This window comes from Balaenoptera borealis (genome assembly GCF_965194805.1).
Source record: "Balaenoptera borealis genome assembly, chromosome: 8".
Taxonomy (NCBI): Eukaryota; Metazoa; Chordata; class Mammalia; order Artiodactyla; family Balaenopteridae; genus Balaenoptera; species Balaenoptera borealis.
In genome coordinates, this window is record NC_138865.1 from 104,845,951 (window position 1) to 104,863,728 (window position 17,778).

Genomic DNA, 17,778 nt, shown 5'->3' on the forward strand with positions numbered 1-17,778 from the left:
CAGTCCTGTGTTCTCCCTGACTCATCGGATATCTTCTTGCCCTTCATCCATCCATCCATCCATCCATCCATCCACCCACCCACCCACCCACCCATCTACCCATCATTTTACTAGATAAACATTTAAGGAAGATATATTTAATAAAGTTTTGCTCAAATTGCCAGCATTTTGCTAAGAAATCTAAGATACAAAAATGGATGACGTACTTTCCCTGTCCATAACGAACTTACAGGACAGTAAAAGAGATACAGTTAAAGAAGAATTCTAAACTGATATACCAAGAGCTATAACCAAAGCAGGTACAAGAAGCTGCAGAAGCACATGGCATCTCGGGGGTTGTAGGGAAGACATCTTGGAGGGGTGATGTTTGAACTAGATCTTGAAGGATGAATTGTTTTCCAAAACACACTGTTGGTAGAAGCAGCAGCATAAGAAATACCAGAGACGGGAGCAATCTCTAGGTTGTAGAGCTTTTCACATGTTATTCTCTCGCCCTAGAAAGTCTCCCTTCTCCACCCCCCACCTAATTAACTCCTACTCATCTTAAGATGTCAGCTGAAACGTCATTTCCTCGGGGACTTCTTCATGGAGCTCTCTGATTAGGTCAGATCCTCCTACTTTTAACTCTAACAGCATCACATACCTTTCCTCTGTAACTCTTATCAGAGTTGAAATTGGCCAATAGGATAAGTGATTATTTGAATAAAGTCTGCCTCCTTACTAGAAGGTAAGGTCTTAGAGGAGCAGGAGCTCTGTCTATATTGACTCACTATTACATCCTTTTTTTTTTTTTTTTAGCACAATGTGTAACACATAGTAGGCATTCAGTAGATAGGGTTAAATAGAAGATGGATGGGTGGGTGGGTGGATGGACGGATAGATGGGAGGATGGATGCATGGATGTGACAGCAGGAAAGGGTACATAGAAGAGAGTAGCTAGTAATGAGACTGCAGATAGTTTTCAGTGACCAAATAAAAAAAGAATCTTTTTATTTTATTTTTCTTCTTCCTCTTCTTCTCCAGCTACTCCTTTACCAAGCCAGTTGCTTTTATTTTAAAAAAAGGACATTTGGTTTCCTTTATTAGTCTTTATATATAATGTGAGAAAGAACGTAGGGAACAGAGCCCACAGACAAATCTTCTAAGGCCCAGAAAGAGCAAAGGGTTTTTTTTTTTTTTTTTTAAACATCTTTATTGGAGTATAATTGCTTTACAATGGTGTGTTAGTTTCTGCTTTATAACAAAGTGAATCAGTTATACATATACATATGTTCCCATATCTCTTCCCTCTTGCATCTCCCTCCCTCCCACCCTCCCTATCCCACCCCTCTAGGTGGTCACAAAGCACCGAGCTGATCTCCCTGTGCTATGCGGCTGCTTCCCACTAGCTATCTATTTTACATTTGGTAGTGTAGAGCAAAGGGTTTTATCCTTTAGTTGTTTGTGCCTTTCTGCTTTAATGCGAATGTGGTAATGTATTCATTGTGGCGGTCACATGGCAGAGTCACACCTGTGCTCACAGCCATGTGCATGTGTACCCACAGTTGAGTACAGCTCTCTCTCTGTTCTTGGCTGTGTCTTGCTAACATCTTTTTTAGACCCTAATAGGGCAGTGATGAAATGGAATCAGGCATCATGAGTTGGGGGCACAAAGACTCTGTGAATCTGGAGCATAGATGCGAGAGACAGGGATGCCACATAGGATGGACTCCTTGTGAACTTGGCTCTCCCCAAAAAAAACCCACAGAAGGGTTTTTCATGGGAGCCCACAAAAAGTCAACGAGTCACTGAGCATTAGAGACCCCCAACCCGAACTTTAATTAAAGGGGCTTCACTTTCATCTGCTTTTTATATTAAAGGGTTACACAACATTACCTTTGATGAGGGTAGGGGTATGTTCATTGCTTTGAGAAATCAGTGGTCTAATTCTGCCTCTTTATTTCACCACTGTGAGTCCTGAGACCCAGAGAAGATAAGCCACTTAGTCAAAATTACCAAGTAACCAACCAGTGGCTGAGGTTTGGAAGACTAGAATCCAGGTTTTCTAAAGCCCTGCCAACTGCCTTTCCACTATACCAGTACGATTACGATCTGTCCCTAAAACATCTTTAAGAGCCAAGTTGTGCCCAGCATTAAACTCCCAGGCGGTTGGGAGACAGAGACGAACCGGATACTGGCCTTGTCTTTGAGGAGCTCACAGTCTTGCACCAACTACAGGTTTATAAACCGTAGAAGACAGCGTGCTAAGTGTCCAGGTGGGAAATGCAAGTGCTGGGGGGTTGCAGAGACCCCTGACTTTCCCCTAAGATGACTCTGGGTTCACATCAGTAATAATTTAACTCCATCATCTTTTCCCCATCTTTCAAGCATCACAGAGTTGGAGGAACACAGGGAAGAAAAGAAAGAAATCAACATATGCTAGGTATAGCCTAGAAAGGTAAAGAAAAATGAGAAACCAACTTAGATTGAAATCACTACTCTGCCTCTGCCAGTTGCTCTTGGCCAAGTCCCTTTCTTGCTCTGAGCCTCAGGGTCTTCATGTGTGAAGTGGGAAGAGCAATGCCTACCTTACGTGTTTTATTTGGGAACAAAAGAAGAAAGCAGACATGGAAAGTGTGTGACATCGAGTATATCTGTACTGCTGTGTTAGGGAGGAAAGCACCCGTAATCATACACCAACCATTATGCCAAGTTCCTATGGATTCTTACGTTGTCTTTACAGTTCTTGTGTAGTTTACATTCAGCTTCCTAATATATTTGCATATATATTTATTGTAAATTATGTTTGTAGTTACTTACTACCAGGAAAAGCGGGGGAAAAGAGGCTCAAATTTTCTTACCATTTCTTCAAGTGAAATGAGCCCCCTGCTTCAGGAGGACATAGTGGTCTATCCTGCTGCCTTTGCCTACCCAGCATATAAGAATACGTCTCCTAGCATAACCATAGTTTAGTTGGGAAAAACTTGGCTAGATAAGAGCCTTTAAGAATGGTAGAAGTGGGCTTCCCTGGTGGCGAAGTGGTTAGGAATCCTCCTGCCAATGCAGGGGACACGGATTCGAGCCCTGGTCCGGGAAGATCCCACATGCCGCGGAGCAACTAAGCCCGTTCGCCACAACTACTGAGCCTGCGCTCTAGAGCCTGCGAGCCACAACTACCAAAAGCCCGTGCTCCTAGAGCCTGTGCTCTGCAACAAGAGAAGCCACTGCAATGAGAAGCCCGCGTGCAGCAACGAAGACCCAACAGAGCCAAAAATAAATTAAAAAAAAAAAAAAATGTTAGGACTGGTAATTTGTCCAAAAGGGTATAGGGATTTGAAGCCAGGTAGGCTGACTGTGGAGGTTTGTGAGAAGATGAGATACAGCTAAATATCTACAGAGGCCAGCCCCCGTTTACTCCAGGACGCTAACCAGGCCTCCTTTCCTTCCTGCCTCTCTCCTTACGTACAGCCCTTCATGGGAGACAATTACTGTGATGCCATCAACAACCGAGCTTTCTGCAACTATGACGGTGGGGATTGCTGCGCTTCTACAGTGAAGACCAAAAAGGTAGGCCAGCGTGCCCCCCTCTCCAGACACCTCTGCGGGCCTCTCCAGCTTACTGGGCCAGGATCACCCCTACGTGCTGGACAACCCATTGCCCTGGTTGTGTCAACACTCACCTACAAGCTTTATTGTATTATGTTCCATTGTATTTTTCATTCTTTTAGTCAGTAGTTGAGCTAATATCATGTGCTAAGCCCTGAACTAGATGTGGAGGTTCATGGATGATCTTTGTAGATGTGGTCCCGTTTCCTCAAAGCTTAGAGTCAGCTATGGAAGCAGACAAACTGAAGTGCAATACTTTTTAAAGGAAAGGACAGAGTTCTCTGAGGGCCCAGGCAAAGGGTTGGAGAAAGCTCTGCAGAGGGATCTGCATCAACACTGAAACTTGAGGGATGAGGAGAAGGGGCAGAGAGGTGGCCAGGAAAAGTGTCTGGGGCAGGAGACTGGCATGTAAAATCCTAGAGAGAACACACATGTTCAGGGGGTATGGCTAAAGTCTAGGGGAAGAGGGAAGATGGGACACTCCCAACGAGGTCAGTTATGGCCTTTAAGCATTTTATAATCTCTTTTGTTGTTTACACCTATAGAATTAGGGGGTGTGGTCTTGGTTGCCATTTTCTTCCTTAGTATATCAGGATGTTACAGGAGTGATTCGAGTATTTATAGTGAAACTGGAACATCCAGCTGAGATGCATCTCACCCACCCACAGAAGAGTGGCCACCTCCACTTTCCTCCTGATGAGAGCTGGGACCAGAGTTTGGGGCCCGAGCCGAGAGTTGGGAGAGAGGTGGCCAACCTGGCCAATGTCAGTTGAAAAGTATCTCCTGTGATGAACGAGCTCACGGGGAACTATTTCTTCTTCTTTCTTTTTTTTTCTTTTAACATGTTTATTGGAGTATAATTGCTTCACAGTGGTGTGTTAGTTTCAGCTTTATAACAAAGTGAATCAGCTATACATATACATATATCCCCATATCCCCTCCCTCTTGCATCTCCCTCCCACCCTCCCTATCCCACCCCTCTAGGTGGTCACAAAGCACCGAGCTGATCTCCCTGTGCTATGCGGCTGCTTCCCACTAGCTATCGATTTTACATTTGGTAGTGTATATATGTCAATGCCACTCTCTCACTTTGTCCCAGCTTACCCTTCCCACTTCCTGTGTCCTCAAGTCCTTTCTCTACATCTGCGTCTTTATTCCTGTCCTGCCCCTAGGTTCTTCAGAACTTTTTTTTTTTTTTTTAGATTCCATATATATGAGTTAGCATACGGTATTTGTTTTTCTCTTTCTGACTTCACTCTGTATGACAATCTCTGGGTCCACCCACCTCACTACAAATGACTCAATTTCGTTTCTTTTTATGGCTGAGTAATATTCCATTGTATATATGTGCCACATCTTCTTTATCCATTCATCTGTCGATGGACACTTAGGTTGCTTCCATGTCCTGGCTATTGTAAATAGAGCTGCAATGAACACTGTGGTACATGACTCTTTGTGAATTATGGTTTTCTCAGGGTATATGCCCAGTAGTGGGATTGCTAGGTCATATGGTAGTTCTATTTTTAGTTTTTTAAGGAACATCCATACTGTTCTCCATAGTGGCTGTATCAATTTATATTCCCACCAACAGTGCAAGAGAGTTCCCTTTTCTCCACACCCTCTCCAGCATTTATTGCTTGTAGATTTCTTGATGATGGCTATTCTGACTGGTGTGAAGTGATACCTCATTGTAGTTTTTGTTGTTGTTGTTGTTGTTGTTTTTTTTAATTTATTTGTGGCTGTGTTGGGTCTTCATTTCTGTGCAGGGGCTTTCTCCAGTTGCAGCGAGCGGGGACCACTCTTCACAGTGCGCGGGCCTCTCACTGTCGCGGCCTCTCCCATTGCGGAGCACAGGCTCCAGATGTGCAGGCTCAGTAGTTGTGGCTCACGGGCCTAGCCGCTCCACGGCATGTGGGATCTTCCCAGACCGGGGCACGATCTCGTGTCCCCTGCATTGGCAGGCGGATTCCTAACCACTGCGCTACCAGGGAAGCACCTCATTGTAGTTTTAATGTGCATTTCTCTAATGATTAGTGATGTTGAGCATCCTTTCATGTGTTTGTTGGCAATCTGTATATCGTCTTTGGAGAAATGTCTATTTAGGTCTTCTGCCCATTTTTGGATTGGGTTGTTTTTTTGATATTGAGCTGCGTGAGCTGCTTATAAATTTTGGAGATTAATCCTTTGTCGGTTGCTTCATTTGCAAATATTTTCTCCCATTCTGAGGCTTGTCTTTTCGTCTTGTTTATGGTTTCCTTTGCTGTGCAAAAGCTTTTAAGTTTCATTGGTCCCATTTATTTATTTTTGTTTTTATTTCCACTTCTCTACGACGTGGGTCAAAAAGGATCTTGCTGTGATTTATGTCATAGCGTGTTCTGACTGTGTTTTCCTTTAAGAGTTTTATAGTGTCTGGCCTTATATTTAGGTCTTTAATCCATTTGGAGTTTATTTTTGTGTATGGTGTGAGGGCATGTTCTAATTTCATTCTTTTACATGTAGCTGTCCAGTTTTCCCAGCACCACTTATTGAAGAGGCTGTCTTTTCTCCATTGTATATCATTGCCTCCTTTATCAAAAATAAGGTGACTGTATGTTCATGGGTTTATGCCCGGGCTTTCTATACTGTTCCATTGATCTATATTTCTGATTTTGTGCCAGTACTATACTGTCTTGATTACTGTGGCTTTGTAGTATAGTCTGAAGTCCAGGAGCCTGATTCCTCCAGCTCTGTTTTTCTTGCTCAGGATTGCTTTGGCTATTCGGGGTCTTTTGTGTTTCCATACAAATTGTGAAATTTTTTGTTCTACTTCTGGGAAAAATGCCATTGATAGTTTGATAAGGATTGCATTTAATCTGTAGATTGCTTTGGGTAGTATAGTCATTTTCACAATGTTGATTTTTTCCAATCCAAGAACATGGTATATCTCTCCATCTGTTTGTATCATCTTTAATTTCTTTCATCAGTGTCTTATTGTTTTCTGCATACATGTCTTTTGTCTCCTTAGGTAGGTTTATTCCTAGATATTTTATTCTTTTTGTTGCAATGGTAAATGGGAGTGTTTCCTTAATTTCTCTTTCAGATTTTTCATCATTAGTATATAGGAATGCAAGAGATTTCTGTGCATTAATTTTGTATTCTGCTACTTTACCAAATTCATTGATTAGCTCTAGTAGTTTTCTGGTAGCATCTTTAGGATTCTCCATGTATAGTATCATGTAATATGCAAACCATGACACCTTTACTTCTTTTCTGATTTGGATTCCTTTTATTTCTTTTTCTTCTCTGATTGCTCTGGCTAAAAGTTCCAAAACTATGTTGAATAATAGTGGTGAGAGTGGACAACCTTGTCTTGTTCCTGATCTTAGTGGAAATGGTTTCAGTTTTTCACCATTGAGAACGATGTTGGCTGTGGGTTTGTCATATATGGCCTTTATTATGTTGAGGTAAGTTCCCTCTATGCCTACTTTCTGGAGGGTTTTTTACATAAACGCGTATTGAATTTTGTCAAAAACTTTTTCTGCATCTAATGAGATAATCGTATGGTTTTCCTCCTTCAATTTGTTAATATGGTTTATTACATTGATTGATTTGCATATATTGAAGAATCCTTGCATTCCTGGGATAAACCCCACTTGATCATGGTGTATGACCCTTTTAATGTGCTGTTGGATTCTGTTTGCTAGTATTTTGTTGTGGATTTTTGCATCTATGTTCAGCAGTGATAATGGCCTGTAGTTTTCTTTCTTTGTGACATCTTTGTCTGGTTTTGGTATCAGGGTGATGGTGGCCTCATAGAATGAGTTTGGGAGTGATCCTCCCTCTGCTATATTTTGGAAGAGTTTGAGAAAGATAGGTGTTAGCTCTTCTCTAAATGTTTGATAGAATTCGCCTGGGAAGCCATCTAGTCCTGGGCTTTTGTTTGTTGGAAGATTTTTAATCACAGTCTCAAGCATTTCAGTCTCAAGCATTTCAGTGCTTGGGATTGGTCTGTTTATATTTTCTTTTTCTTCTTGGTTCAGTCTCAGGTTGTGCTTTTCTAAGAATTTGTCCATTTCTTCGTGGTGTCCATTTTATTGGCATATAGTTGCTTGTAGTAATCTCTCATTCTCCTTTGTATTTCTGCATTGTCAGTTGTTACTTCTCCTTTTTCATTGCTAATTCTATTGATTTGAGTCTTCTCCCTTTTTTTCTTGATGAGTCTGGCTAATGGTTTATCAATTTTGTTTATCTTCTCAAAGAACCAGCTTTTAGTTTTATTGATCTTTGCTATTGTTTCCTTCATTTCTTTTTCATTTATTTCTGATCTTATCTTTATGATTTCTTTCCTTCTGCTAACTTTGAGGGTTTTTTTTTGTTGTTGTTCTTCTTTCTCTAATTGCTTTAGGTGTAAGGTTAGTTTGTTTATTTGAGATGTTTCTTGTTTCTTGAGGTAGGATTGTACTGCTATACACTTCCCTGTTAGAACTCCTTTTGCTGCATCCCATAGGTTTTGGGGCGTCGTGTTTTCATTGTCATTTGTTTTTAGGTATTTTTTGATGTCCTCTTTGATTTCTTCAGTGATCTCTTGGTTATTTAGTAGTGTATTGTTTAGCCTCCTTGTGTTTGCATTTTTTACAGGTTTTTTCCTTTAATTGATATCTAGTCTCATAGCATTGTGGTCAGAAAAGATACTTGATACAATTTCAATTTTCTTAAATTTACCAAGGCTTGATTTGTGACCCAAGATGTGATCTATCCTGGAGACTGTTCCATGAGCAGTTGAGAAGAAAGTGTATTCTGTTGTTTTTGGATGGAATGTCCTATAAATATCAATTAAGTCCATCTTATTTAATGTATCATTTAAAGCTTGTGTTTCCTTATTTATTTTCATTTTGGATCATCTGTCCATTGGTGAAATTGGGGTGTTAAAGTCTCCTACTATGATTGTGTTACTGTCAATTTCCCCTTTTATGGCTGTTAGCATTTGCCTTATGTATTGAGGTGCTCCTATGTAGGGTGCATGAATATTTACGATTGTTATATCTTCTTCTTGGATTGATCCCTTGATCATTATGTAGTGTCCTTCTTTGTCTCTTGTAATAGTCTCTATTTTAAAGTCTATCTTGTCTGATATGAGAATTGCTACTCCAGCTTTCTTTTGTTTTCCATTTGCATGGAATATCTTTTTCCATCCCCTCACTTTCAGTCTGTATGTGTCCCTAGGTCTGAAGTGGGTCTCCTGTAGACAGCATATATAAGGGTCTTGTTTTTGTATCCATTCAGCGAGCCTGTGTCTTTTGGTGGGAGCATTTAATCCATTTACATTTAAGGTAGTTATCGATATGTATGTTCCTATTACCATTTTCTTAATTGTTTTGGGCTTGTTATTGTAGGTCTTGTCCTTCTCTTGTGTTTCCTGCCTGGAGAAGTTCCTTTAGCATTTGTTGTAAAGCTGGTTTGGTGGTGCTGAATTCTCTTAACTTTTGCTTCTCTGTAAAGGTTTTAATTTCTCTGTCGAATCTGAATGAGATCCTTGCTGGGTAGAGTAATCTTGGTTGTAGGTTTTTCCCTATCATCACTTTAAATATGTCCTGCTACTCCTTTTTGGCTTGCAGAGTTTGTGCTGAAAGATCAGCTGTTAACCTTATGGGGATTCCCTTGTATGTTATTTGTTGTTTTTCCTTTGCTGCTTTTAATATTTTTTCTTTGTATTTAGTTTTTGATAGTTTGATTAATATGTGTCTTGGCATGTTTCTCCTTGGATTTATACTGTATGGGACTCTCTGTGCTTCCTGCCCTTGATTGACTATTTCTTTTCCCATATTAGGGAAGTTTTCAACTATAATCTCTTCTAATATTTTCTCAGTCCCTTTCTTTTTCTCGTCTTCTTCTGGGACCCCTATAATTAGAATGTTGGTGCATTTAATGTTGTCCCAGAAATCTCTGAGACTGTCCTCAATTCTTTTTATTCCTTTTTCTTTATTCTGCTCTGTGGTAGTTATTGCCACTATTTTATCTTCCAGGTCACTTATCCGTTCTTCTGCCTCAGTTATTCTGCTATTGATTCCTTCTAGAGAATTTTTAATTTCATTTATTGTGTTGTTCATCATTGTTTGTTTGCTCTTTAGTTCTTCTAGGTCCTTCTTAAACGTTTCTTGTATTTTCTCCATTCTATTTCCAAGATTTTGGATCATCTTTACTATCATTCCTCTGAATTCTTTTTCAGGTAGACTGCCTATTTCCTCTTCATTTGTTTGGTCTGGTGGGTTTTTACCTTGCTCCTTCATCTGCTGTGTGTTTCTCTGTCTTCTCATTTTGCTTAACTTACTGTGTTTGGGGTCTCCTTTTCACAGGCTGCAGGTTTGTAGTTACCATTGTTTATGGTGTCTGCCCCCAGTGGCTAAGTTTGGTTCTGTGGGTTGTGTAGGCTTCCTGGTGGAGGGGACTGGTGCCTGTGTTCTGGTGGATGAGGCTGGATCTTGTCTTTGTGGTGGGCAGGACCGCATCCGGTGGTGTGTTTTGGGGTGCCTGTGACCATATTATGATTTTAGGCAGCCTCTCTGCTAATGGGTGGGGTTGTGTTCCTGTCTTGTTAGTTGTTTGGCATAGGGTGTCCAGCACTGTAGCTTGCGGTCGTTGAGTGGAGATGGGTCTTAGCGTTGAGATGGAGATCTCTGGGAGAGCTTTCGCTATTTGATATTATGTGGAGCCAGGAGGTCTCTGGCGGACCAATGTCCTGAACTTGGCTCTCCCACCTCAGAGACACAGGCCTGAGCACCAAGACCCTGTCAGTCACATGGCTCGAGTACCAAGACCCAGTCAGCCACAGAGCTCAGAAGAAAAGGGAGAAAAAAAGAAAGAAAGAAAAAAATAAAATAAAAAAGTTATTAAAATAAAAAAATTTTTAATTATTAAAATTTTTAAAAAAGTAATAAAAAAAGAAAGAGCAACCAAACCAAAAAACAAATCCAAAAATGATAACAAGCGCTAAAAAGTATACAAAAACACAACAGACAGACAGAACCCTAGGACAAATGGTAAAAGCAAAGCTATACAGACAAAATCACACAAAGAAGCATACACATACACACTCATAAAAAGAGAAAAAGGAAAAAAAAATGTATATATATTAAAAAAAGGAGGAAGAGAGCAACCAAATCAGTAAACAAATCTACCAATGATAATAAACTCTAAATACTAAACTAAGATAAACGTAAAACCAGAAACAAATTAGATGCAGAAAGCAAACCCCAAGTCTACAGTAGCTCCCAAAGTCCACTGCCTCAGTTTTGGGATGATTAGTTGTCTATTCAGATATTCCAGAGATGCAGGGTACATCGAGTTGATTGTGGAGATTTAATCCACTGCTCCTGAGGCTGCTGGGAGAGATTTCCCTTTCTCTTCTTTGTTCACACAGCCCCTGGGGTTCAGCTTCGGATTTGGCCCCGCCTCTGCATGTAGGTCGCCTGAGGGCGTCTGTTCCCGCCCAGATAGGACGGGGTTAAAGGAGCAGCTGATTTGGGGGCTCTGCCTCACTCAGGCCAGGGGGAGGGAGGGGTACGGAATGCAGGGTGAACCTGCGGCGGCAGAGGCCAGTGTGACGTTGCACCAGCCTGAGGCGTACCATGTGTTCTCCCGGGGAAGTTGTCCCTGGATCACAGGACCCTGGCAGTGGCAGGCTGCACAGGCTCCCGGGAGGGGAGGTGTGGATAGTGACCTGTGCTCGCACACAGGCTTCTTGGTAGCTGCAGCAGCAGCCTTAGTGTGTCATGCCTGTGTCTGGTGTCCGTGCTGATAGCCGTGGCTCGTGCCCGTCTCTGGAGCTCGTTTAGGTGGTGCTCTGAATCCCCTCTCCTCGCGCGCCTGGAAACAATGGTCTCTTGCCTCTTCGGCAGCTGCAGACTTTTTCCCGGACTCCCTCCCCACTAGCCGTGGAGCACTAGCCCTCTTCAGGCTGTGTTCACGCAGCCACCCCGAGTCCTCTCCCTGGGATCTGACCTCCGAAGCCCGAGCCTCAGCTCCCAGCCCCCGCCCGACCCGGCGGGTGAGCAGACAAGCCTCTTGGGCTGGTGAGTGCTGGTCGGCACCGATCCTCTCTGCGGGAGTCTCTCCGCTTTGCCCTCCGCACCCCTGTTGCTGCACTCTCCTCTGTGGCTCCGAAGCTTCCCCCCACACCCTGACCCCCCCACACCCCCGTCTCCACCAGTGAAGGGGCTTCCTAGTGTGTGGAAACTTTTCCTCCTTCACAGCTCCGTCCCAGTGGTACAGGTCCTGTCCCTATTCTTTTGTCTCTGTTTTTTCTTTTTTCTTTTGCCCTACCCAGGTACGTGGGGAGTTTCTTGCCTTTTGGGAAGTCTGAGGTCTTCTGCCAGCGTTCAGTAGGTGTTCTGTAGGAGTTGTTCCACATGTAGATGTATTTCTGATGTATTTGTGGGGAGGAAGGTGATCTTCACGTCTTACTCCTCCATCATCTTGAAGGTCTCTGAACTATTTCTATTTTTATATTCATATATATTCTAGGCTGAAAAATCATTTGACCTTATTTCTCATTTTAAAGAGGGGAAGCTGTTTTTGAGATGTGAAGGGCAAAGAATCACAGTCATTTTGGCTATAGAGCTCTGTGATGATCTGGTCCAAACATCTCGTTCCCTTAATGGGGGCTCTGAGGCCCGTAAAGGAGGAATGATTTGTCCAAGGTAGCATAGTGAGTGATAGAAATAGAGCAAGGTTCCTGGCTTCCTATCCTAGTCCCTTTATACTGTAGCGTCCTTAAGAGAATTTGTTCCTTCAAGAAAGATGCTCTAATTCTAAAATACAGGGGTGAACAGGGCAAGACCCAAGAAACACACTCAAATTAGAGAACTGTTACTGTGTCTCCTGGTTGGCTGCAGGCTTCTTTGGTTGCATTTTTTGCTGTACATAGTTAGTATACTTAGTATATGGTTGTGATATACAATAATTTATGTAACGATTTATCTCCAACTTTGATTTTAACTTTTAGGTTATTTCATTTTCTCACAATGATAATGATGCTAATGAACATCTTTACACAGAAATATTTTATAGCTCTAAGTATTCATTTACAACTGATTCTTGGAATTAACATGAGTAGGATAAAAGGTGTGAGCATTTTTGTAATATTTAAATTTTATTGGCAAGGTTGATTTACAAGGTTGTATTAGTTTCAGTTGTACAGCAAAGTTGTACAGCAAAGCAATTCAGTTATACATATACATATATTCATTCTTTTTTAGGTTCTTTTCTCATATAGGTTATCACAGAATAATGCATAGAGTTCCCTGTGCTGTACAGTAGGTCCTTGTTGGTTATCTATCTTATATATAGTAATGTGTGTGTGTTCATCCCAAGCTCCTGATTTATCTCTCCCCCCCCACATTTCACCTTTGGTAACCATAAGTTGGATTTCAATATCTGTAAGTCTGTTGCTGTTTTGTAATAAGTTCATTTGTATCTTTCAAAATTAGATTCCACATATGAGTGATATCATGATATTTGTCTTTCTCTGTCTGACTGACTTCACTTAGTATAATAATCTATAGGTCCATCCATATTGCTGCAAATGGCATTAGTTCATTCTTTTTTATGGCTGAGTAATATTCCATTGTATATATGTACCACATCTTCTTTATCCATTCCTCTGTCGATGAACATTTAGTTTGCTTCCATGTCTTGGCTATTGTAAATAGTGCTGCAATGAACATTGGGGTGCATGTACCCTTTCAGATTATGGTTTTCTCCACCTATATGCCCAGGAGTAGGATTGCTGGGTCGTATGGTAGTTCTATTTTTAATTTTTTTAAGGAAGCTCCATACTGTTCTCCATAGTGGTTGTACCAATTTATATTCCCACCAACAGTATTAGGAGGGTTCCCTTTTCTCCACACCTTCTCCAGCATTTATTTTTTGTAGACTTTTTGATGATGGCCATTCTGACCAGTGTGATGATAGCCATTCTGACCAGTGTGAGGATACCTCATTGTAGTTTTGATTTTCATTTCTCTGATAATTAGTAATGTTGAGCATCTTTTCATGTGCTTTTTGGCCATCTGTATGTCTTCTTTGGAGAAATATCTATTTAGCTCTTCTGCCCATTTTTTGATTGGGTTGTTTGTTTTTTGACATAGAGCTGCATGAGCTGCTTGTATATTTTGGAGATTGATCCCTTGTCAGTTGCTTCATTTGCAAATATTTTCTCCCATTCTGTGGGTTGTCTTTTCATTTTGTTTATGGTTTCCTTTGCTGTGCAGAAGCTTTTAAGTTTAATTAGGTCCCATTTGTTTATTTTTGTTTTTATTTTCATTACTCTAGGAGGTGGATCTAAAAAGATCTTGCTCCGATTTATATCAAGGAGTGTTCTGCCCATGTTGTCCTCTAAGAGTTTTATAGTGTCCGGTCTTACATTTAGGTCTTTAATCCATTTTGAGTTTATTTTTGTGTATGGTGTTAGGGAGTGTTCTAATTTCATTTTTTTACATGTAGCTGTCCAGTTTTCCCAGCACCACTTATTGAAGAGACTGTCTTTCCTCCACTGTATAGGCTTGCCTCCTTTGTCGTAGATTAATTGACCATAGGTGTGTGAGTTTACTTCTGGGCTTTCTATCCCGTTCTGTTGATCTATATTTCTGTTTTTGTGTCCGTACCATACTGTCTTCATGACTGTAGCTTTGTAGTATAGTCTGAAGTCAGGGAGCCTGATTCCTCCAGCTCCGTTTTTCTTTCTGAGGGTTGCTTTGGCTATTTGGTGTTTCCATATAAATTTAAAAAAAAATTTTTTTTTTTGTTCTTGTTGTGTGAAAAATGCCATTGGTAATTTGAGAGGGATTGCACTGAATCTATAGATTGCCTTCGGTAGTATAGTCATTTTGAATATATTGATCCTTCCAATCCAGGAACGTGGTATATTCTTCCATCTGTTTGTGTCCTCTCTGATTTCTTTCATCAGCGTCTTATAGCTTTTAGAGTAGAGGTCTTTTGTCTCCTTAGGTAGGTTTATTCCTAGGTATTTTATTCTTTTTGGTGAGATGGTAAATGGGATTGTTTCCTTAATTTCTCTTCCTGAGATTTCATTGTTAGTGTATAGGAATGCGAGAGATATCTGTGTATTAATTTTGTATCCTGCAACTTTACCGAATTCATTGATGAGCTATAGTAGCTTTCTGACAGCATCTTTAGGATTTTCTATGTATAGTATCATGTCATCTGCAAACAGTGACAGTTTTACTTCTTCCTTTCCAATTTGGATTCCTGTTATTTCTTTTTCTTCTCTGACTGCCATGGCTAGGACTTCCAAAACTATGTTGAATAGAAGTGGTGACAATGGACATCCTTGCCTTGTTCCTGATCTTAGAGGGAATGCTTTCAGATTTTCACTGTTGAGAATGATGTTATCTGTGGGTTTGTCATATATAGCCTTTATTATGTTAAGTTTCCTCTATTCCTACTTTTCTGGAGAGCATGATCATAAATGGGTGTTAAATTGTATCAAAAGCTTCTTCTGCATCTATTGAGATGATCATATGGTTTTTATTCTTCAGTCTGTTAATGTGGTGTATCACACTGATTGATTTGTGGATATTGAAGAATCCTTGCAGCCCTGGGATAAATCCCACTTGATCCTGGTGTATGATCCTTTTAACGTATTGTTGGATTTGGTTTGTTAGTATTTTGTTGAGTATTTTTGCTTCTATGTTCATCAGTGATATCGGCCTGTAATTTTCTTTTTTGGTGGTATCTTTGTCTGAGTTTGGTATCAGGGTGATGGTGGCCTCATAGAATGAGCTTTGGAGTGGTCCTTCCTCTGCAATTTTTTTGCAAGAGTTTCAGAATAATAGGTGTTAATTCTTGTCTAAATGTTTGATAGAATTTACCTGTGAAGCTATCTGATCCTGGACTTCTGTTTGTTGGAAGTTTTTTGATCAATCACTCTTTCAATTTTGGTACTTGTGATTGGTCTGTTCATATTTTCTATTTCTTCCTGGTTCAGTCTTAGAAGGTTGTATCTTTCTAAGAATTTATCCATTTCTTCTGGGCTGTCCATTTTATTGCCATGTAGTTGCTTGTAGTAGTCTCTTATGACCCTTTGTATTTCTGTGGTGTCAGTTGTAACTTTTCATTTCTAATTTATTGATTTGAGTCCTCTCCTTTTTTTTTCTTGATGAGTCTGGCTAAAGGTTTATGAATTTTGTTTATCATCTTCTCAAAGAACCAGCTTTTAGTTTCACTGATCTTTGCTATTGTTTTCTTCATCTCTATTTCATTTATTTCTGCTCTGATCTTTATGATTTCTTTCCTTCTACTAACTTTGGGTTTTGCTTGTCCCTCTTTCTGTAGTTAATTTAGGTGTAAGGTTAGGTTGCTTACTTGAGATTTTTCTTGTTTCCTGAGATAAGATTGTATTGCTATAAACGTCTCTCCTAGAACTGCTTTTACTGCATCCCAAAGGTTTTGCACCATCGTGTTTCGTTGTCATTTGTCTCTGTTTTTTTTTCTTTTTAATTTCCTCTTTGATTTATCCAGTGATCCATTGGTTGTTTAGTAACATATTGTTTAGCTTCCATGTGTTTGTGTTTTTTACAGTTTTTTTTCCTGTACTTGATTTCTAATCCAGTAGTGTTGTGGTTGGAAAAGATGCTTGATATGATTTCAATTTTCTTAAATCTACCAAGGCTTAATTTGTGGCCCAAAATGTTATCTATCCTTGGGAATCGTCCATGTGCACTTGAGAAGAAAGTGTATTTTGCTGCTCTCAGATGGAATATTCCATAAATATCAATTAAGTCCATTTGTTCTAATGTGTGTCATTTAAGGCCTGTGCTTCCTTATTGATTTTCTGTCTGGATGATGTGTCCATTGATGAGAGTGGGGTATTAAAGTCCCCCACTATTACTGTGTTACTGTTGATTTCTCCTTTTATGGCTGTTAGCACTGGCTTATGTATTGAGGTGCTCCTATGTTGGGTGCATATATATTTACAATTGTTATATCTTCTTCTTAGATTGATCCCTTGATCATTATGTAGTGTCCTTCTTTGTCTCTTGTAACAATCTTTATTTTAAAGTCTATTTTGTCTGATATGAGAATTGCTACTCCAGCTTTCTTTTGATTTCCATTTGCATGGAATATCTTTTTCCATCCCCTCACTTTCAGTCTGTATGTGTCCCTAGGTCTGAAGTGGGTCTCTTGTAGACCGCTTATGTACAGGTTTTGGTTCTGTATCCATTCAGCCAGTCTATGTCTTTTGGTTGGAGCATTTAATCCATTTACATTTAAAGTAGTTATTGATATAAATGTTCTTATTGCCATTTTGTTAATTGTTTTGGATTTGTTTTTGAAGGTCTTTTTTCCTCCCTTCCTCTTCTGTTCTCTTGTCTTGTGATTTGATGTCCATCTTTAGTGATGTGTTTGGATTGCTTTTTCTTTCTTGTATGTGTATCTATTGTAGATTTTTGGTTTGTGGTTTCCATCAGGTTTTGATATAGCAGTCTTTATATGTACAAGATTGTTTTTAGTTGCTGATCTCTTAATTTCAAATGCATTTCCAATATCCTGCGTTTGTACTCTCCTCTTCTCATGACTGCTGATTTTTATATCATATTTGTGTGTGGATGATTTCTTACCTTTACTTGATGTTTGCCTTTACTCATGAGCTTCCCCATTCGTAATTGTCTTGTATCTTTTTGTGGCCTTTTCTCTTCTGCCTAGAGAAATTTCTTTAGGATTTGTTTTAATGCTGGTTTGGTGGTGCTGAATTCTCTTAGCTTCTGCTTGTCTGTAAAACTTTTGATTTCTCTGTCAAATCTGAATGAGATCCTTGCCAGGTAATCTTGGTTGTAGGTTCTTCCCTTTCATCACTTTAAATATATCCTGCCACTCCCTTCTGGCTTGCAGAGTTTCTGCTGAAAAATCAGCTGATAACCTTATGGGGGTTCCCTTGTATGTTATTTGTTGCTTTTAATATTTATTCTTTGTCTTTAATTTTTGTTAGTTTCATTAATATGTCCCAGCGTGTTCCTCCTTGGGTTTATCTTGTTCAGGACTCTCTGCACTTCCTGGACTTGAGTGTTTCCTTTCTCGTGTTAGGGAAGTTTTCAGCTATAATCTCTTCAGATATTTTATCAGGCCCTTTCTCTCTCTCTCTTCTCCTTCTGGGACCCCTATAATGTGAATGTTGGTGTGTTTAATGTTGTCCCAGAG

The 17,778-nt window shown here is 40.1% G+C and overlaps 1 protein-coding gene across 4 annotated transcripts in view; it reads left to right on the forward strand.

The window, feature by feature from the left end:
- The window catches only part of PAPPA (pappalysin 1), a 269,392-nt gene that overhangs the window by 220,109 nt on the left and 31,505 nt on the right, over positions 1–17,778 (forward strand). For 2 of the 4 annotated variants that reach the window (XM_082402206.1, XM_082402205.1), the window contains exon 21: positions 3,448–3,546. In XM_082402206.1, the coding sequence (XP_082258332.1) occupies positions 3,448–3,546 (99 nt within the window). Of the gene's footprint in view, positions 1–3,447; positions 3,547–4,170; positions 4,210–4,253; positions 4,350–17,778 lie in introns of those variants that run through there. The other 2 variants (XM_082402204.1, XM_082402207.1) reach the window with 2 other exon arrangements.